The sequence below is a fragment of the Acinonyx jubatus genome, chromosome D3 (genome assembly GCF_027475565.1).
Source record: "Acinonyx jubatus isolate Ajub_Pintada_27869175 chromosome D3, VMU_Ajub_asm_v1.0, whole genome shotgun sequence".
Lineage (NCBI taxonomy): Eukaryota > Metazoa > Chordata > Mammalia > Carnivora > Felidae > Acinonyx > Acinonyx jubatus.
This window is the reverse complement of record NC_069392.1, coordinates 61,067,806-61,089,816: the sequence shown is the minus strand read 5'-3', so window position 1 is coordinate 61,089,816 and position 22,011 is coordinate 61,067,806. Positions and strand designations below refer to the sequence as shown.

General features: G+C 35.6%; 1 protein-coding gene across 1 annotated transcript in view; it reads right to left on the bottom strand.

Annotated features, from left to right (window-relative positions):
• PIK3C3 (phosphatidylinositol 3-kinase catalytic subunit type 3) overlaps positions 1-22,011 on the bottom strand; it is a 142,123-nt gene that overhangs the window by 59,954 nt on the left and 60,158 nt on the right. Inside the window, exons 11-15 of the mRNA XM_027068875.2 lie at positions 17,288-17,442; positions 15,596-15,686; positions 9,597-9,664; positions 3,378-3,483; positions 1,761-1,877 (exon numbers count right to left, since the gene is read on the bottom strand). Of these exons, the coding sequence (XP_026924676.1) occupies positions 1,761-1,877; positions 3,378-3,483; positions 9,597-9,664; positions 15,596-15,686; positions 17,288-17,442 (537 nt within the window). The remainder of the gene's footprint in view (positions 1-1,760; positions 1,878-3,377; positions 3,484-9,596; positions 9,665-15,595; positions 15,687-17,287; positions 17,443-22,011) is intronic.

Below are 22,011 nucleotides of genomic sequence, written 5' to 3'. Positions count from 1 at the left end.
ATGATAAAGTGAAACGAGAATACTTAACAACATTCAAAATGAAAGCTTTAAATTTTGGGGGCACCTGAATGGCTGCTGGTTAAACATCCATCCAACATTGGCTCAGTTCATGATCTCACAGCTCTTGAGTTCAAGCCCCACATCGGGCTCTGTACTGACAGCTCAGAGCCTGGAGCCTGCTTCAGATTCTGTGTTTTCCTCTCTCTCTGCCCCTCCCCGACTCGTACTCTGTATCTCTCTCTCAAAAATGAATAAACATTAAAAAAAACTTTAAATATTAGGCTGTGTGGTAAAAACAAAAGTTATTTCAGGAAGCTTTAAGCGATGCCTCAAATAGGTAAGGAGTCAGTTATCCTCCAGGATAGCTAAAATTGAAGTGTAGCCAGAGACTCGTGTGTGTGCCAAAAAGAAGAGCACACCACACAAAAACAAGCTGGTTGAAATCTATGCCCCACACTGACAGCCACAGGAACAGACATTCCTGCAGGTGGGTATGTGGGATCACATTGCTCCCTCACACAGGCACCTTTGGGGAGAGCGGCTCCAGAAGGAACAGCAGTAGGGATTTAGTTATTTAACTTTGGTTTCTTATTTTTCTCAGCAACAACAAAAAAAAGGTCATCTCAATAAAAATGTGTTTCTCTTCCGCCTATTTTCTCCTTCTTAACCTTGTGAATATTATTCCTTACACACATATCTGTTAGCATTTCTCTTTACAGCTGATCCCCTGCCTTTGAACTCCTGATTCAGTTTTTCACCTTTTCCTCTCTCCACCTTCCTCTCACAAGTCTGAAGAACAACAGTAAAGTGTGTTGTGTTCCTTTACAAAGATCACTAAGAAAGATCTGCCTGTGATGGGATTAGGTAAAGAGAAGATTCAGAGTGAATCCTTCACATCATTTGGGCTAGTGATGAGGAAAAACAACATATGAAGAACAAATACTCATCTACTGTCATCAAGTAGAAGCCTTACTTGATGGAAAGATCCCTGTTCTAGCCATGAGAACAGATGCAAAGCCAGTGAGGTCACGAGCAACTAATTCTGCAACCTTGGGCAAGTCACTCTGGACTTTCATTTTCTCAGAGTGCTTCCAGTAGCAATGATCTATACAGGTCCTTTCCACATCAAACAGATTATATTCAAAGATGCTAAGATGCTAAAATGAGACCCAATAAAGCACTGTAGATTAAAAATATGGACACAGAGGGGCACTTGGGTGGCTCAGTCAATTAAGCGTCCAACTTCAGCTCAGGTCATGATCTCATGGTTCGGGAGTTTGAGCCCCCACATCAGGCCTTCTGCTGTCAGCACAGAGCCCGCTTTGGATCCTCTGTCCCCCTTCTCTCTCTGCCCCTCCCCCACTTGCACTCTCTCTCTCAAAATAAATAAATAAACTTAAAAAATATATATGGACTTAGAATGCCTAGGAACAAACCCCAACTATAATACTTACTAGCTGAGGATGGTAGACAAATTACTTAACCCCTCTACCCCTATTTGTTCTTATAATTGAGATAATAGCATCATCTAACTTACAGAGTTGTTGTGAGGATTTAAATCTATCTATCTATACCTATATAGATATAAATTCATAAAACAGGATCCTGTACATAATCAATACTTATAAATCCTCCTATTATTATAATTGCATAAGAATTTCATAAAATAGATCAACCCAAAAAGATAGTACCAGGACTCAGTATTTTATGATACCAAGACATCATTAGTCAAAAATAAAAAGCAAAGCCCATAGGTTTACCTTTTTCTTACGATTTCCGCTTTCACGCTGCACTGCCTTCATTAGATGCACCAAACGATCTACAAACGTTTGCTGAGCAGCCAGTAAAGAACGCATAACTCTGACAGACTTATCACCCTGAAGGGATTCAAAGGAAAGGAAAATTAGTTCTGTGTAGCATAATGATAAGGGTTTCTTTAATAGCATGGGTGATCTTTATTTATTCTTCTAATAGCTACAAACTTCAATACAAAGTGAAATTGAAAAAGATTAATTATCTTGATTCAGAGATAATGAGAAAACTGCTAGCTTATTTAAACACTGCCAACTCTTCCAAAGTTGAAAATTATCTGAGTCTTCAGCGAATACTAATCTATCAAAAATAGCACTTTTTCTCAAATACAACCATGTGATAAGATAGAATTCATTCACCCAAAATGCATTCGCTCATTGACTCAGTAAGTATCTGAAAGCCTATGATGTCTTTAGAAATGCACTGGGCATATGGTAGAAACAATATCACCTTCAAGGAACGAAAACTCTACTGGGAAAAAAAAAAAAAAAGGAAAGCACTCAAATAGCAACATAATGCATGCTTGCTTCGTAAAATGTAAGTTATAAAAATTAAATGCCATAAAGTCTTATGTAGTGAATACCCAGTTCATAAAATATTATAAAATACATTTTCTCATTTAATCTTCTCAATAAACTGATAAGGGTGGCTTATCAGTATAAGAGCAAATGTTATCATCCTCATTTTGAAAGTGAGGAAATTTAAGCTCAGAGAAAATGAAATTTCTTCACAAGATGACAAAAGCTGTGACAGACTGACGTTAGAAGAGACAACCAAGTACTTATCTGCCAATAAGCTAAATGCAGAGAAGTTCTGAGAACTATAGAAATGTTTAGGCTCAAAGAGCTCAATAAGATGTGCTTTAAAATTTTAAGAACATGAAACATGAAACTGCAGATAAAAGATGCTGTGAAGTAATATACTTCTGCAGCAAATCACAGATCAATAATGTGACAGTTCTCACTGCCCATGCACCCTCTGCTGGCTGCACTGTGCCACAGTGCTTTAAGAATCACAACACCTAAGAGGAGAAAATGGCTTTACATAGATTTTAACAACCGTTAAGGAAGCAAAAATATAAGTTATGTAGTAAGTACCTGCAATATGACCATTGTCAGATTTCTAAAAATGTACCTATCTTGATAAACAAAATAGAAAAGACAAAGGGAAATAAAAAAGCAAAGTTCTGGAATTTGTTACATGTATAGTTTTATTTCATTAAATCAGAAGTCAATGAACTTCCTGTAAAAGATCAAGGAAGAAACACTTTAGGTCTTGTTGGCCATACAGTTTCCATTTCAACTATACAACTGTTATTGCAGTGCAAAAGTGGCCATAAACAATGAGAACAAACATGATCATGTTCCAATAAAATTTTACATATGAACACTAAAATCTGAATTTTACATAATTTTCAAATGTCACAAGATATTATTCTTTTTGGTTTTTTCTACCATTTAAAAACATCAAAACCACCCTTAGCACATGGGACATACCAAAACAGGCAACAGACCAGATCTGGCCCATGTACGGTGTTTTTGGCAACCCCTACATTAAATGGTTACCTTCAACAATGCTTGGCTGAATCGTCTCATTACATTTAAGTACATCTCATGGGTCTTTGGATCTCTCTGCTGAGTGTCCTGATCTTCACATTCCACTATCACATACCTTAAAAATTCATAAGAGGTGAAATGACACTCAGATTCATTTTGTAAATACATATTCTTTTCCACAAAACTTGATTAATTCACATTTGCAAAAAATAAGTGGAAGAAATGAAACATATTCTTCTATCACTCTTTAAAAGTGGAAAATTAGGGGCACCTGGGTGGCTCAGACAGTTAAGCATCTGACTCTTGATTTTGGCTCTCACAGTTTGGGAGTTCAAGTCCCGAATTGGGCTCCATGCTGATAGTGTGGAGCCTGGTTAGGATTCTCTCTCTCTTCTTCTCGCTCTGCCCCTCCCTCACACACATGCAGTCTGTCTGTCTCTCTCTCTCTCTCTCAAAATAAATAAACTTTAAAAATTTTAAAAACAATAAAAGTGGAAAAGTAGGACACATATACAACCATTTATAAAAAAGTAAATTAATAACAATAATGCCTTAATTTGTATAATATCCTAGATGTTCTTTTGATGCCAACATTTTCTCCTAATACTTTATAAGGTACATACAGCATTACCATCCTCAGAAATCATCTAAGCTCCCATGTCTACCAAGTAACTCAAACAATATTTTCATAATCTGTGTAATACTTTTGGTATTACATATGGCTCTCTTATTTTGAAAACTACTCTGAAGCTAACTTCTCATTTACATACTTTTGCAAAATAATTTTAAAATGGTTTTTTTCCCATCCAATCTCCCCATTTCTCAAAAATCCATATATAATCATATATAAATTTGTGTATCACAAAATTATGGTTTTAGAGGGTTAAAGAAATTTTTAATATATTTTTACACCCGAACTGCTTAGATAATTGCCAAGTCATATAACCACTGATCTGAATTAGAGCTCAGACACCAATGTTTTCTAACTCCTCTCATGGGAACAAGCCATACTAACAAACACATTTTATATCACAACTCAGGATACACAGCCATGTGGGTACACACAGATGCCCAAAAAACGGAAAAAAAGTTTCAAAAATACTCTATAAACAGTATGTTAATATTTGCTACTCTGTTCTATTTCATTTTTCTTTAAATAACAAATGCTAGACTGTGAGGCTTTAAATTGATTTCAGTGGATCAATTTTTTAATATTTATTTATTTTTGAGAAAGAGAGACAGAGCACGAGCAGGGAAAGGGCAGAGAGAAAAGACACAGAACCTGAAGCAGGCTCCAAGCTCTGAGTTGTCAGTACAGAGCCCAATGCGGGCTTGAACCCATGAAACGTGAGATCATGACCTGAGCTGAAGTCGGACGCTTAACCTACTGAGCCAACCAGGTACCCTGAAAGAGAATCTTAAGCAGGCTCCATCCTCCATGTGGAGCGGACAGGGTACTTGATCTCACAACCATGAGATCATGACCTGAGCCAAAATCAAGAGTTGGGTACTCAACTGACTGAGCCACCCAGAAGCCCCCTAAATTTTTCTTCTTTAAACTATCTTCATAATGTTCCACCTGTATTAACAAAAACATCAATGGTTCCCTCTTGACTACCGTTTTAAATTTTAATATTTATTTATTTTTGACAAAAAGAGAGAGACAGAGCATGAGCAGGGAAAGGGCAGGGAGAGAATCTGAAGCTGGCTTCAGATTCTCTGAGCTGTCAGCACAGAGCCCGATGTGCGGTTCGAACTCACGAACCATGAGATCCTAACCTGAGCCCAAGTCAGACACTTAACCGACTGAGCCACCCAGGTGCCCCTTGACTATTTTAAAACAGTTTCTGTGGCCCCAAGCATCTGGTTCAAACGTCCACTATCCTCCATGTATGCACACACACTGCAGTCAGGTCAGTCCCCTAACCACTCCTAGTATGCACCCACTTGGTGCTCTTGCTCATGTTGTAGGAATTTCCAGAAAGACCTTCCAGTCTCCACCTTTCCCTATTCTACTCACCCTTCAAGTACAGGAGACACTTGATCTCTTCTAGGAAGTCTTCACAGACCCTGACGAGTTCACTCTTCTCTGATTTCCTAGAATAAGCCTTGCCTCTCAGACAACTTGTGCTGATGTTACCTAGCTCATCACTGTTTCATGTGTTTAACTCTTAGTTCCCTTCATAGATTACAAAGAAACTGATGCCATATGCCATATCTTAAAATTTTTCAGCAGCCCCGGATACACCCCTAATAGTCCTACACACAGAAAAATTTTAAGGACTGATAAAAGTAAAAGCCTCTCTACCTCCTCTATTAGCCAACCAGTGCAATGGTTTACCATGATAATAGCAGCTGTTCTGAAGTCGTAGAGTTGCACAACCTAGAATTTTCTGTAAAGTGGAATGAAGAACTGAACCATGACCTTACAGCCACCATATCATGTTCCCAACAGAAGTTCTAAGCCAAAAATTCAAGAAGGCGTTCTTTAATCTTGAATCAAGGAAGCCTTCTAGAGCCACAGGATACATATGACTAAATAGTATTTATACTAATAAAATTAATTAAAATCAAACAAAATTAAAAATGTAGTGTTTCAATCACACATTCTACATTTCAGGTGTTCAGTAGCCTTATGTGCAGCATTATAGATAATTTCCATCACTGCAGAAAGTTTCATTGGACAGCTCTGTTGTAGATGAATAAGCTAGAACAGTTAAGATAAACTCCTATTTCCTATTCACAGTATTCCAAAATGTTTGGTCATTTCAGGACACTACCTAGGAGTGTTAAATAGACAGTGATTCTAAACTATAAAACTGCCAACACAGTCCTATTCAAAACCTATCCAAAACTTTCCATCCTTTAAAGTCCTTGACTATCTCCATCACCTTAGTATATTAATTGTCTTTTTCTGTGTGTTTACACAGAAATTCACTTCCAAATGAACAATACAGATAACCAGAACATATAGCCATTGCTTTGTTCAGGTCTCCCTGACACCAAGTAAACACACAATGGTCACAGCTTTGACCATTTCCTTTGACTGAGGGTCTACATTGATGCTCAGGATAAAGGTCAAAACTCTTCCAAGCCAAAGTTCTTCTACAAAAAGAAAAGTCCATCTAAAATACAGATGACAGTGTCATTTATATCATGACAATTATATATGAAGGACAAATTTAGATCAAGACTAAAAGACGTAGATTTGAATCATTTCTGAATCTTCTGGTCACAGCAGTAAGTAGATTCTACAAAGCACTCTAAGGTATTCCCTTGAAACCTATCATCTTCAAGTAGAAATGCAGACAAAACTGTCCAGGTACCCATTGTAAGATGACATCAGTGGGCTACCTGCTTCCTGGCAATTTCATTTTGTGAGGTAAATAACCTTTATTACCTTGAAAGGTCTTAACAGTCATACAAAAACATGTCAAAGCATCCAAAGTTTACTTTCAATTTCGACATACTGGAATAGCTATAAAAATAAAAAAGTGGAACGATTTATAGATCCTGATGCCTAACACTTTACAGATTGGAGACTATAACTCCCCTCTGTGGCTTAAAAGGTTGACACTATTCATTTTAAAAGGATTGTCTGTACAACTATAGGCCCCTAAGGATTCAGCTATAGCAGGAATCCCATTTAAATCACTGGAAAGGCAACAAATGAAAAAGGAAATTCAAAATGTTCAGAAGAAAATAGCACAAACAATTAAAATTTTTATGTTATATAATAAGAGTACGCTTAGAGTGAGAGGCCTTGAAATGTTACATTTGATTAATATTTTTATACTATTTTGTCCATGTTCAAAGGAAGAGAATGATCATTTTAAACCAAGTACTGAAATTATTTTCCATGTTTTCACCCAACAATCACAAAAGCAGTGTCTACCAACGTCAGAAGCCCCCATCAATAGCTTTTTCCTCCCTGTGAGTATTTCTGAATATGTAATATGCAGACTGTAACTACAGGAAAAACAATTACTCCTCTGAGAAGGAACAGACACAGCACATGCTATTGCTTCAATGAATCAGAGATATAGCAGGAAAACACAAATCAAATCTAAGTTTGATGGAATGCTTCTAAGACTGGGAGTTGGAGTTGCACTTTGTTTATCGTCTATGGAGAAAAAAAAGCACTCTTTCTGAATGGAAGCTACTGCCTTGTTGGAAATTGTTCCTCTAACAGGGTTCCTATTGTTTAGCTGTTTTCAAAATGGTTTGAAAATTTTCCTACTTGAAATAAGAGATCAAAGTTTCTATCACAACTAACTTGAGATTCTACAATGAAATCTGGTCTCCAATTAAATCTGAATACAGAATTTTAAAACACCATTTAATCAGTATATGCACACATAGCTCTTACAAAAGTGACTACTCTAGACTATAAATTCTGAGCCAGAGAAAACTCTTTATAGATAGTGCGAGAAAACAAAAATACCTATAAAGGTATTTTTAAGTAAATGACTTAAAAAACTAAAACTTAATTTAAAAATACCTGAGAAGCTTGTAAGTACTTACTCAAAAACTCAGCACCATGCTGAGTGCTATATTTTTTTTATTTCCTTTTAAATATTTACTTAGATGTTCATGAGGAAATTTTCCATAACACCAGTGAATAGACACACATTTAAGAAATTAGATTGGAATATGGAGAACATTAGGAAGCAAGAGATTACATTACAAAGAAATAGGTATTTGTTAATATGTGAATTTCCAAGTAAACTTTTCAAAATAAAAATGGTGATTAACAACTAGACAAAACATTCTGTGGGTGTTTTTTAAGGACATACTGAAATTTATTGTGAAAGAAATGTAGTTTTATGAATATTATATTACACTGCTAAAACAAAAGTAGGAACTATTTTTCTTTCCATTACTAAGATCAATAGGGAAAAAAAAGTACAGGTTCCAAAGCATTGGGGGGGGAGGGGGGAGACAAATTTAGTCACAATTGTTGATAGCAGTTTTTCTTCATCATAAAGGGAACCATAAAGGTTAAAACTAAACAATTATTTACTGTTTATGTCCATAATGGACAGCTATGTTTGTATAAGAGTCCTCTGATTTAGTTGCCTATTTCTTGGCTACAAGGGCAGTGTCCAAAATAACATTATGTTTGGAGAATGGGGGAATGAAATTAAGGCTTGATTTGATCTACAGCACAGTTTTCCAAACTCAGTCTAAAACAAGACAGTATTTTGTTTTATTTCTTCATGGAAAGCAAAATGCCTCATTATACTTCAAAAATAATGAGTTTTCAAAATGGGTATCTATCCATTTCTACTGTTTAAACAAACACAGTCAAGGAGTATTTTAGATCAGAGATAATTTCCATAGTTAAATACTATCCAGTATGTCAATAAGTTTAAACATTTCTGAATGTACAGAAGGCTTCAGGTAAGGCTGGCCCAGCTGGCTTGGACCTTCATTTGCTCTATAAAACTGGATAAGTCTCTCTTGTCTAGTGTTTAAACATTGTGCCTTCTTTCATTTAACCAATATATTACTCATTGGGGCTTAAGCTACTTGTCCTTTCCACTTTAATATCCTGTGACAGATAAAGGGAGCCAAGCCTCATATTACTTGTGTCTCAGGAAATCAGTCAAACTTTCTATGGCCTTAGTTTCTCTTCCTTCAACTCAAAAGGGAACCTTTCTCATGTAAAATACAGATACTTCTACTTGCCCTATTTAACTTCATGGGAACAAGTGAGAAAAGGTCACTGAAAGTATTCTATAAATGGCAAAGTGCTAAGTAAATGATCTAATTCTAACTGAGGTTCTACCCAGTTGAGTTACATCATGCCTCTCTCTGCCTCAGTTTCTTCATTTATGAGAGAGGTAACTTCAAATTCCAACTTCCTGTGTTTGCATGATTCCAATGTTTTGTTAAACAATGTGAAAATACACACTCCTCAAGGACTGTGATGTATCGTACTTTACTTAAATAGCATAAAAGGCAAACAGACATCAAACTGCAAAACCATTACCCAGTTTTATCTTAGATCATGGCAAATCAGTAAAGGGAAGACAAACAGTGGTGCCAACAAGCATTTCCACGAGCACAGTTGTAAAGAAGCACAGCCAGAGAGATGTAAGTACTACACTTAGGCTTTTGATGACTTCTTATACCTTATTTTAAACTGCCTTTATGTTTATAGTATGGGGAAAAAAATAGTCCTCACCAGTAATAAGAAAATAAACAGAAAATTATTTCACATACCAGTATAAATAATTAGCCAGTGTTGAGTTTTTGCAGGCTCTTGATATCAAGAAGGTACAGAGATCTTGCTGAAAGAATTAAAAGAAATGTATATTTATTACCATCTGCTAATAACAAGAAGGAAAGAAGAGAGTCTATGTTTGTCTCTCGTTTTGATCTACATATCTCGTCACAGATCAGATTTTCACATATCCATCTATCCCACCATCCCTTCATCCAATATTTATTCTCAATCAGGCAGAATATGAGAGGCTAACGACGTCACAGTTCACAGAATTACTTGTCCTACTAGAGTTTAACACTTCGTGGAGGACAGACATCAAAGAAAGTCAGAGGAATAATTCAGATCACAGGAGGTCAGAAAAGGCAGCGATGGGGATGTGATATTAGGCAAGACCAAAATGACACTATGTACAGGGGCCCTAAACTTGACTGTTAAAGAAATTTTAAAGAGGCCTGGTAGAGCTAAATATGGTGAACATGAAAGTAAAGGAGGCTGAAAAGGCAGGCAAAGCCCAATTGTGCAAGACCTTTAAGGTCATACTATTGAGTATGGATTTTGTCTGCAAAGCAATGGATACCGAACAAAAGGTCTTAGGCAGAAGAATGAGATGATCTGATTTCTATTTTATGAAAATGACTCCAGCTGCTCTGAGAAGTATAGGCCTGAGATCAGTTAGGATGCTTATTACAGTAGTCTGCAAGAGTGAACCTTGAGAATGAAGATGGAGAGGAAAAAACTGATTTTTAAAACATTTGGGAAGTATAATTAATAAGACTTGCTGACGGAAAGGAAGAAGGAAGGAAAAGAATGGACAGTAACTTCCAAATGTATAGGTTTAACAAATGGGCTGATCTGCTACTTCACAGATGGAAATTCCAACCGAGGAACAGGTTGGAGTGTGGGGAAAGAGTTGTATTTTGAAATATTAACTTTGAAATGCCTGTCGGATATATAAAGGAGATCAAGTAGGTTTCTGGATATATGAATCTAAAACTCAGATGAGAGAAATGTGCAAGACATAAATTTGAGTTTATCAGTACTGCCTGGGGCCAGAGTATAAATTGAGACCTTGAGGAACATTAAAATGTCAGGCAGCAGAGAAAGTGCTGACAAAGGGAACTGAGAAGGCGCAGCCAGAGAAGTGAGGAGGAAAACATGGGCTGTACAGTATCATCTAAACCATGAGAAGTGTCCTTCAAGAAGGGAGCCATTTACTTTGCTGAATACTGCAAAGAGGAACTGAGAAGTATATATAACCACAAAAATTAAAGTCATTTCCCACTTTAGCAAAGTAAGTTTTGATATAAAGATGGGAAGCCAAGGCCAGAATGATGTGGATTAAAGAATGGAAAGAAAGGAAGAAGAGTCAGTTTGTACAAACAACTCCTTTTAGAAGCTTGATCATAAAGGTGCTGTTTCAAAGGATATGGTGTCAAGAGTTTTTTTTGATTTGTTTTGTTTCATTTTTGAATTTTTCAGATAAGAGATACTAAGATATTTGAATATTTCTACCAGGAAAAGAAGAGAATGTATCTTTGAAGGGAGTTATATTTCTTCTCTGTAAGAAAACAGAAGGAAAGGATGGAAAAGGATTCTGTAAATCCTGGTGATGGGAAATTGAGACCATTCTTACCTAGTGACTTCTATTTGTTTCCATTAAGTGTGAGGCAGGGCATGAAGAACAGAGTAGAAAAAGTAGGAAGGAGTCACTGAAGAGCAGGGAGAGCAACCCAACCCACTGAGAGAAATTTAAGATGGCAGACAGCATTGAGTGCCCACCTGATGTCTATGATCATGAATTTAGAGTAATGCCAACATGCTAGGCTATGTGCTTTTCTTCAGCAATATTCAGGTATAAAGCAGTTAGGTAAGTAGCCTTATCAAGAGCTGAGATTTTACTAGGGGAACTGAAGGTAATAATAAAAAAAATGACTAAAATGCTGAGCCAAGGGATAAAAGCTATATTCGGAGGAAAGCAAATATTGAAGGGGGCTGATGAACAAAAAAAGGGGTAGAGATCAACAGACTAGAAGTGTCTATGTGGTAGGGGTATTTCAGAAAGTAAGCTCTAGTAATAAAAGGTTGTTATCACAAAGCAGATATGCCAGATGCTGTCAGAAGTGGCAAGAATTTTATCTAATTTTAGAGCCAAAACCTCAGCACTAGATTTTAAATGGGCAACATTTAAATGTCCACTAAGGAAATGCCTCAACCAGAAAGCCATAATACTGAATCCATGTATGTAACAGGTAGAATCTAAGCCTAAAGTTTATCTCTGGCTTTCTGAGAAGGACATTATGGTCTTATATAGTTTTGTAAATATACTTGAATAGAGAACACATATTTCACTTGACAGTGTGCTGTTTTCATTAAAAAATGATTTACAGAGCTTATATAAACAGGGAAGAATTAAATATAAAAATATTTGTGAAACAAATGTACTTTTTGCTAGTACATATATATGTACTATCAATTTTTAAACTCAATTTAGGTGAGCAATTTTTAAAATTTTAAAACAACTAGAAAAAAATGTGCTTTAGGGAAAAAAATGATCTCCTATTAAAGGTCAAAGATATAAAAAGAAACAGTAAATAAGAACACAAATAAATACCTCTAAATACTTATTACTACTGTTTACAACAATAATATTATCTAATTAGGGAATTAAATAAGATAGGACTGAGTCACTGGGTAAAAGTGACATACAAGTAAAGAGGTACACTGTTTTGGAGGAGAATAATACTTCTTATGCCAAATTTAAAAGATGGATGTTAAAATATCTACCACAGTTAAAGAATTGATAAAGACAATATAACCTCCAAGTTAGGGGTAGAGACAAAGGATAGGAAGGGGATCCAGCCAAATAGAAGCAAGGAAAAAATATTTAAGGAGAGAAAAGTACCAACACATAAGATGAGGAAATAAATCCAAATAGAGCTCTAAACACAATAAAAATGGGGTAAAACCTCCAGTTAAAAGATAATAGTGTTAAACAGGATTGAAAAACGAACTCTAGCTATATGCTTTCCAGAGAAAAACTCAAATGAAAGGACTGAAAAGTGTACCAGTGAACACTGATCAAGACGAAGTTCCATTACTATCAAACAAAACAGACTTTAAGGCAAATAATATGATTAAATATAAAGGAGGTCATTAATAAACAGTGATAAAAGAATCAATTTACTCGAATGCACCTAATAAAACAGTTTCAAAATATTTAAAGCAAACATCAACAGGGGGCAAAAAGGAGAAATTGACAATTCTACCATGATACAGGGGTATTTTTACCCTAATTCTTAAGATATCAAACACAGAAAAACTTCAAGCTTGTTCTAGTGATAAATGTACAATAGTGTACCCAACAATTGGGGAATATATCTTCTTTTCAAGAATCCAGGGAATTTATGGAAAATGACCATATTTGTGCAATTAGATTAGCTGAGTTTCTATTTTGTTTCTAACATTTGGCCAGACATGCATAGTGGTTTCCTAAAACTCTAAGAACAGGGAAAGGAATGATGGGAAAAGGCAAGACACTCCTCAAGTGCCAAAGAGAAGACAAGAATGTTAGTATCTGCAGTGATAAGAGAGGGAATTTCAGCTTGGTCAGATAATAATACCTAGACATCTCTAAACACTTAACCATTTAGAAGTACCTTAAAGGGGATGACTGCATGTGCAGCATTATACTCTGCTGGGAGCAATACAGGAAAGGGGAGGGAAAAAGTACTCAAAATAAGTCCCAGTGCTTTCTGGGAAAGCTTGAATTACATAAACCCTTTAAGAAACTCTTCAGCTGAGAAAAGGCAGAATGGCTTAATCACTAAGTAATAACAGGTCAAACAGACATGTACAATGGTGTATCCAAAAATTGGGGAATATACCTTCTTTCACAAGAGAAGGAATCAGAAATATGTAAAAACTATTTTTATTTTTAGCCTAAAGTTCGAGTGACAGTGTGTACAACTGTATTCTGAATATAACATTCAGAATCCAATCACCTCACACACTCTTCAATGTAAACTATCCTAGTTTAAGCCACCAACAAGTCTTATGTGGATTATTTTAATAGCTTCTCACTAAAAGTCATTTGGTAACATGGCCTACAAGGCCCTGCATGGCTAATCTCCCGCTGTTTCTTGGACTCATTCTTCTCCCATGCTCCCTTCTGCTCACTCTCTGGAGCTAGGCATCCTCTGCTCTTCCTCACACACTTAAGCTCTGGCCTCTATACTGTCTGTTCCCTCTGCCTCACATGCTCCTTTCCCCAGACCATCCACATGGTTGTTCCCTCACTTCTATCACCTTTACAAAAGATGTTACTTTTTCAGGGAGGCCTTACCTGACCACTTTTCAAAATCACAACTGTCTAACCCCACCCCAACACCCCCTAATCATCCCTCTCTGATTTATTTTTTCCTTAAAAAGTAGATATTATTATCTTTTCTACTATATATAAGTATCACTATCATCAGCCTAAACACCAGAATATAAGCTCCATGAAGACAAAGATTTTGACTCTTTTGTTCTCTCTTGCACCATCCCCCACACCTTGGATAGTTTCTGGTACATAATAAGAGCTTAAAAAATATGTGTGAGGGGTGCCTAGGTGTCTATCGATTAAGCATCTGACTTTTGGTTTCAGCTCAGGTAATGATCTCAGGGCTCATGAGTTCGAAACCCACATCAGGATCCACATTGACAGTGCAGACCCTGCTTGGGATTCTTTCTCTCCCTGTCTGTCTCTCTCAAAATAAATAAACTTAAAGGACGCTTGGGTGGCTCAGTTGGTTAAGCATCCAACTTCTTTCGGCTCAGGTCATGATCTCATGGTTCATGAGTTTGAGCCCCACATCAGGCTCTGTGCTGACAGCTCAAAGCCTGCAGCCTGCTTCAGATTCTGTGTGTGTGCCTCTCTCTGTCCCTCCCCTGCTCACACACTCTCTCTCTCAAAAGTAAATAGAATTTAAAAAAAATTTAATATAAAAAATTAAATTAAAATTTTTAATTTACATTTAAAATCTAAAAAATTTTTAATATAAAAAATAAAAATTTTTAAAATAATAAATAAACTTTTTTTAAAAAAGTGTGTGAAAGGATGAATTATTGAATCAATCTATCAGTACCTTAGCTTTGAAAAGGCAAAACAATTAAACTGGAGCTAAATGGTTCTTTACTTAAAGGGCTCCCCTAAGGATTCTATGATCCTATAATGTAAAATTCTTTTTTAAATATTTCCTATTATATCAAAAGGTAGGCAGATATCAAACTCTGGTTAACGGTAATAAAAACAGGAATAATGCACACATTAACATTAACTCCTAAAATCTGACTAAAAGCAATATGCATATACATTAAAAAAAAATTAGCTGAACTTTCTAGTATCAAAGCATGTACTATTTGTTTTCAACATCAGAGATGTGAAAAGTTCTTCTCAAATTAGAAGTCTTGGGGAGAAATTCAACAACATACTACATCAGCTTCTGCAAAGGTACTTCCAAAAGTACCTTTCAGAGTAGTGCTAGCCTATTTGGCCTATTTTACCTCAGAAATCAGTCTACTTATTTAGAAGAACTTCACTTAATTTTTCTCTATGTGTTAAAAACAGCTACTTAGTATAAAAGTCCCAGTATCAAAGTCATACATTTCTACAATGTAATCACAAATACCGACAATTACAGTAATATTCATAAATGTTAACAATAAATATTCTGAGTTTCCTTAATAAAATATTTACGCCCAGTTTATTTTCACATTTCTCATTAATCCATTTATATGCCCAAAGCACCAATAAAATGCCTTGAATTGACTATCTGGCACTTTTTGCTGAGAAGAAAGTCATAAACATACATATACATCATAAAACAAGTTATTTAATAAGGTTGTAATATTTTGTTTATTAATCAAAATCAATGTTTTAAAGACCAACATAAAATGTTCATTTGAAATCTTATAAGATTTCTCCTGTAGGAAACTTGAAAAGCTTTGTACTCACCTCTAGATTTTCACCATCTGAACTGTCTTTTGTTTTGGATGCAGGAGGAGGGGAAGACACTGGAGGAAGAGGGCTGGTTATAATTTGGGAGCTGAAAAAGTAATAGGAGATATAACTGATAGGTAAAATACTCTGCCTATAAGAGAAGATATACATTTTTTAGCATAGTTCACCTCAGCTCTGTCTGGTTAAAGCATCACTTCCTAAAGCATGTTGTGTGCAACACTAGAGTCACATTATAGCCTGGAAAAAGCCTATAGTCAACAAATATGGGCCACAGTCCTCTCAGAAGATTTTTGTGCAATATGGCATATTAAAGGTTTTTGATAAGTACTGTAGTTTTTTGAAAAGCCCATTTTAATTTAAACCACCATTTCCCAAACATTTCTGCCCACAAGAGCAGCCCATCTCTTTTTTTTTATCTTTTTACAAAATATAGAAGTTAGTGAGCAGCAGACCATAATTGGGAAATACTCAATTACAGCTTACATTACATTGTAAAATCTTAACAGACTTCTAAGAAAATATTCTAGGTGGCAGATGTAAGAAAGAAGGTAAATAAGCATGACTGGAGACCGAAGACCTCCAATGTACAGTGGAAGACAAAGTCAAAGGTCTGTTCTTTTAAAAACAAAAAATATAAAGCAGACAATAGAAGAAAAAAATGATCTTTCCCGTTTTTCTGTTCTTCTTCAAATGAAACACAAAAGATAAAACCAGCAGTATCATAATCATAGTGAAAAATTCAAAAACACAAACTTAAGCCCATGGGATAACTGTAATCATTGGACTAATTCAGGAAATCTGAATTCTAGACCTCATCTGTCATTAACAAATCTCATGACCTTCACAAAATAATTTTCATCAATGAGCCTCAGGTTTCTCACCCAAAGGTTCCTATTTGTCTCAAATTCTTTAAGATTTTATGGAAACCAAAATGGCAAAGTAGAAAGAACGTGGGCTTTAGAGTCAACTCTACCATTTGCAGGATATAAGACTCTGGACAATTAGCTTCTTGTTCAGTCCTTCATTTCTAAATTAGAGATATGAATATGTACTTCAGAGGGTTATTAAAATGACTTAATGTATGTGGGCCCCCTCACAGTGTCTGCTACAGAGGTGGGAGCTCTTAATTGTCATTGTTGTTAACAGCTTTTAATTCAAGTACTATGGCATTTTTTTTTATTATGACTACTAAAAAGGTGCAAAGCATAAAGGTGTAAAACATAAACTTTACAATAAAATATTTGAGTCCACTACCATGCCCCACCATTTGTTTTATTTTTGCATGAGCAGTTTCTAACTCTTACCAAGCACTATCTTAAGTGCTTTATGTGTATTAACTCATTTAATCTTCCAACAACCTGCAAAAATCAGTTACTATTATTATATTCCCATTTTTAAGATGAGAAGCTGGGGCCAAGCAGAGATTATGCACCTTACACAAGTTTACACAGCTAGTAAGTGGCAGAGTCAAGATTTTCACTCAAGTATTCTGACTCCACAGCTTGCAAAACACTGCTCTGTAATACAGTAATATGTGTTCTGTGAGTGCATATGTCACATTTATCGGTACAACTTTAAACTTAGTACCAACTAGGGCCTGGTACATCTAAGGAAAAAGGAAAGGAGAAGTTTGAAAAGAGGGGAGACTATTAGATTTGAACATAAGTCCTCCCTGCATATCCATACCTATCTATTTCTGCAGAATTGATTCCAGAATTTGACACACTCTCTGACACTGAACCCTGACTATCCTTCTTGGTAGGTTCTAATCCATTCTTTATGTCATCAAAATTTTCATATTTGAGAGCCTGGACCAGCTGTAATAGGTACATCAACAAATCCTGGAAAACAAACAAACAAAAATAGGCTAATATTAGAAAAACAAATGCAACTGATTATAGACATCATTTATTCTTAAATATCAAGCTAACAGTTTAGTTTCATCTACCACTTATCAGCTGTGCTACTTTTGGCAAGTTACTGGGTTATTTAACCTCTTGCTGCCTCACGGGGTCCTCATCTGTAAAATGGACAAAATAATCTATACCTTAGAGATAAATTGTGAGGATTAAATCAGTTAATAGAAGAAAGTCACAAAACAGTGCCTGGCACAGAGTAAATGGCCAACAAATGCATTTAAAGTGGTATCCAAAACGCAAGGCAGAAAACAAAAACAAGGATTAAGATGGTTCGTGTAAAACTAAAAAATTTAGAAAGGATCCTTTTTTCAGCAATAGATCAGATAACGGCATTTTATGTCTAAGATTTCATAAGAAACTCCAAATTTTCAAGTTCTCAAAGAATTCCTGTTTCATAAACTTTTCTGGTTAGGATTTTTTTTTTTTTTTAATCCTGAGTCCTTTCTTCTTTTTTTTCCTTGAGAGCTCAGGTTTTAGAGAATTTGGGTTGCTACCTAAATGGAAAAATCCTATAAAACAGACATTTTAATTTTAACACTCTTGGTTACAGGAAAAGCTTACTTTCCTGCCAACTAGCAATAATGGCTTAAAAAAACAAATGCCCAAGGTTAAATTTCCCATACTGATATTGACAATCAACACGATAATTAGGACTCAAAAGTGTCAACAAAATAGTTTTTACTTTTCTAAGTTTTCCTTTAATGTAAAAAGACTCTTCCAGTTTAATATAATGTTTAGCATGGATATGAAGCCTATCTTACTCTCCATAAATGTAGTTCTTAGCCCTTCTCAATGATTATTAAGAAAACTCCCAAAGTGTCACTTTTAAAACCAATTATAAACTGAAGAAATCCACACAACTCAAACACTTTTTTAAAGTTTCATTATCTTCGAGTTCCACTTGCTACTCACCTAGTTAGCCCCTCAAAACTCATAATCAGATAATTGTTGAGACTTGATGAATACCACCTCAATCTCAGTCTCCTCTTTAGGCCTATAAGCCAAGTGAAATCCCCTGTCAGAACTTCAGTCAGGATCCACACTTTCCTTCCTTACTTGTAACAGCTATAGAATTTGTAGTTATTTGCTTATTTACTCTTCATCTTCTCCAGTTTACTGCAAACTCCATGAGGACAAAGTCCACTCCCAACAACCTATTTTCCTTTACTTTATACTCTACTGTATTCTTTTTCGTACCTTTTTTCTTACATTGACATAGTCAATATTTTTATCATTATCTAAATAGCGACAGGGGAAGAATACACAGGATTTCACGACTAACTATGATTTTGCCACAAAAAAATTAAATAAAAGTTTAACTGGCCTATTCATTCATATTCAAATATATCAATGTCAGTGGCCACAGAAATCAAACGACTGTGTCAGAGCACCTCTACAGTGTTTTGTTCTCTAAAAATCATTTTTTTTTAATGTTTATTTATTTATTTTGAGAGAGAAAGAGAGAGACAGAGACAGAGTTCGAGCAGGACAGGGGCAGAGCAAGAGGGAGAGAAAAAGAATCCCAAGCAGACTGTCAGCACAGAGCCCCATGCAGGGCTCGATCACACAAAGCATAAGATCACAGCCTATGCGAAAATCAAGAGCTTAACGGACTGGGCCACCCAGGTGCCCCAAAACCATTTTTTAACTGGAGTAATAAACATCTGATTTTCTACTATTATTTTGAGACTTATTACATCTAACAGCAATAGGTATGCTTTTTCAAAGGGAAAAAAGGTGAATTTCATAACAAAAAACTGATTAATATATTTAATGACAAATATCCTTCTCAGGAGAATTAAGTAATTGTGTTTCACTGCTAAGCATGCTTCGAAAATGCTGCTCAGTATATCACCTGTTATGTTTTCCCAATTATAGAAGACTTTCCACATGAAATCAAAAGGGCTATATCGTTATTAAATTCCCCACAAAGGAGGAATTCAGAAGAAAACGTTCCTCTTTTTGTCACTCATCACTATCTGATTTGTTGGTTTGGTATTCTATATTCAAACTATACTTTCCTTCATTTGTACAAAGTCTATTTGCTCATTATATAGTCACATCTTGAAAAACATAAAATTCCTCTAAGCATGAAGGACATAGCATTGGAGTAAAACAAAAGAAAAGATCAGGTTTCCATCTGAGGCAATTCAGTAAAATTTCCCAAGAGCTATGGAATATTATCTAGATAGTGATCACCATTTCTCTCAATAACAAGTTAATTCTAATGCTTCAGGGTACACAGGCAAAATTCCGTATCAAAAATCACTAAGTGACTTCCCATTTCTTATTGAATTAAGAGTAATTCTTCATATAGGCATTTACAGTTAGAAGGACACAGCTTCTGATCTTACATCCTGAACAGCTAGCTACATACATCCCACATTCCAGTTAAAGTGAAATACTTGCTATTTTCTTATTACTTTTCACTCTCCTTGCCTTTGCTGATTTTGGTCTCTCCACTTAAAATGTAAACTCATGTCCAACTGTGAACATTTACTCTTCCTTTAATGAGTATCTCAAATGCCACTTCCTCCTCAAACTCTAATGGGGAACCTCTCCTTTTGAACCACACAACAATAAGAAATACAGTTTTTAAAAAATTCCTAAAGGGACACCTGGGTGGCTCAGTTGTTAAGCATCCGACTTCAGTTCAGGTCATCATCTCATGGTTTATGAGTTCGAGCCCCACACTGGGCTCTGTGCTGACAGCTCAGAGCCTGGAGCCTGCTTTGGATTCCGTGTCTCCCTCTCTCTGCCCCTCCCTACTCACCTTCTCAGTCTCTCTCTCTCAAAAATAAACATTAAAGAAAAAAAAATTTATAAAAATAAAAATAAAAAATTCCTAAATAGAATATTAGCAAATTAAATTCAGAAAGGTATTCAAAGATTAAGATCTCTAAAACCTAAAAAAAACTACCATATTTTGCAATTTAAAGTGTACACAATGTTTCTATCATTATCCTCTACCTAATAACAAAAATTCTAAAATGGTCTGGAAATAGTTCAGTACCTGCATGAATACAGCTATCTCCAGAGACAATCAAATACTAAGCTAGAAGCTTGTGAGGGAATTGAAATAAGACAATCAAAAATTAGGACGGATAATTTTTCTATTTAAATTCTGAACCCACACGAAGGTACTGTCTTGACTGTAGCCCAGAGGCCTTTAGCTAAACGCTATGACTCATATCAAACATTGAGAATTAATGATTTAAGTTAAATTTCCAATTAATTTCACAATAAATATTTCAACATTTCTACATTTCAAATAAATATGTAATAAATTTTACTTGTGATACAGTAAAGACAGTGAGAAAGAAGATAATATGCTGAATCACAATGCTTAGGATTGCTTTTTGACAGGAAGAGTAAAAAACACTGTTCCAATAAAATTATACAACAGCTGAGATTTGCCTCCAAATAATCCGGTGAAGGGTAGGAAAAGGGGAAGAGAAAATAAGTGGTGTTACAGATGAAACAAGACTAGCTGTGAGCTGGCAACTGAAGATGGGTAAATTATATGTGAGCATTCACTAGACTATTTACTTTAGTGCTCATATTTTACTATAATTAAAGACATACATCGACCTTAGTGCTATGTTTTGCCACTACAAATTCAAAATGACTTTTTTTAAAAAAAGATCTTCAGTATTAGTTATTCTAAGGAATCAACTATATACATCGAGACTTGAGAAAAGTTATCCTGTATCCCATAAGCCCTGCAGGCTAGCATAAATTATTAGGTTATGTTTGGAAAAGGCATTCATTCACCATATAAAAATTAGTACGTTAAAAAACTTGCTGGATTACTCTATCTTATTAGGAATAACTCCAATTCAAAATCCAGCAATGCTTTGTGTCCACAGAGTGTTCCTCCTTCCCTGGTGGTTTTATATGTATATAAATAGCCAGCATAAAGTTTGCAGGCTTGGCTTTCCAGAGGATTAAAAACCACCTTCAGAAAATCTACATATACACGTAATTGTCAGCAGCTGAAAGTTTAAAGGAGAAGTTTGAAGGAGAATAAGATGACCATGCATCTCTATGCTTTAAAGGCCCCAAGGGCTTCTCAAGGCTGCAATTAAATGTGGCTTGTTGTATACTGACTGATAGAGGGGATCTGAATTATTCCCTAGCTGGTGCCGCATTAAACCATTTTTCATTAGAATTCCTTTTTCCAGACAGAGCAATACAAGCTCTGCTGCCAGGTAAATGTCCTGGGAGAGATTGTCCTATCATGTAACAGATCAGGAAGTAAATTTTCATTTCACAGAAGAGTCCTTGGAGGAATATTTTAATTTTACTTCTGAAAACACACCTAGTATATCCTCTTCCCTTCTAAAAATCTTTCTCTCTCTCTGGTCTACCTATCTCTCTCTCTCTCCCTCTCTCTACCACACACACACACACACACACACACACACACACACTGGACTGAGTGGGGAGGAGTAAATGAGTCTATAATCAGGCTCTAGTTTAAAATGTACC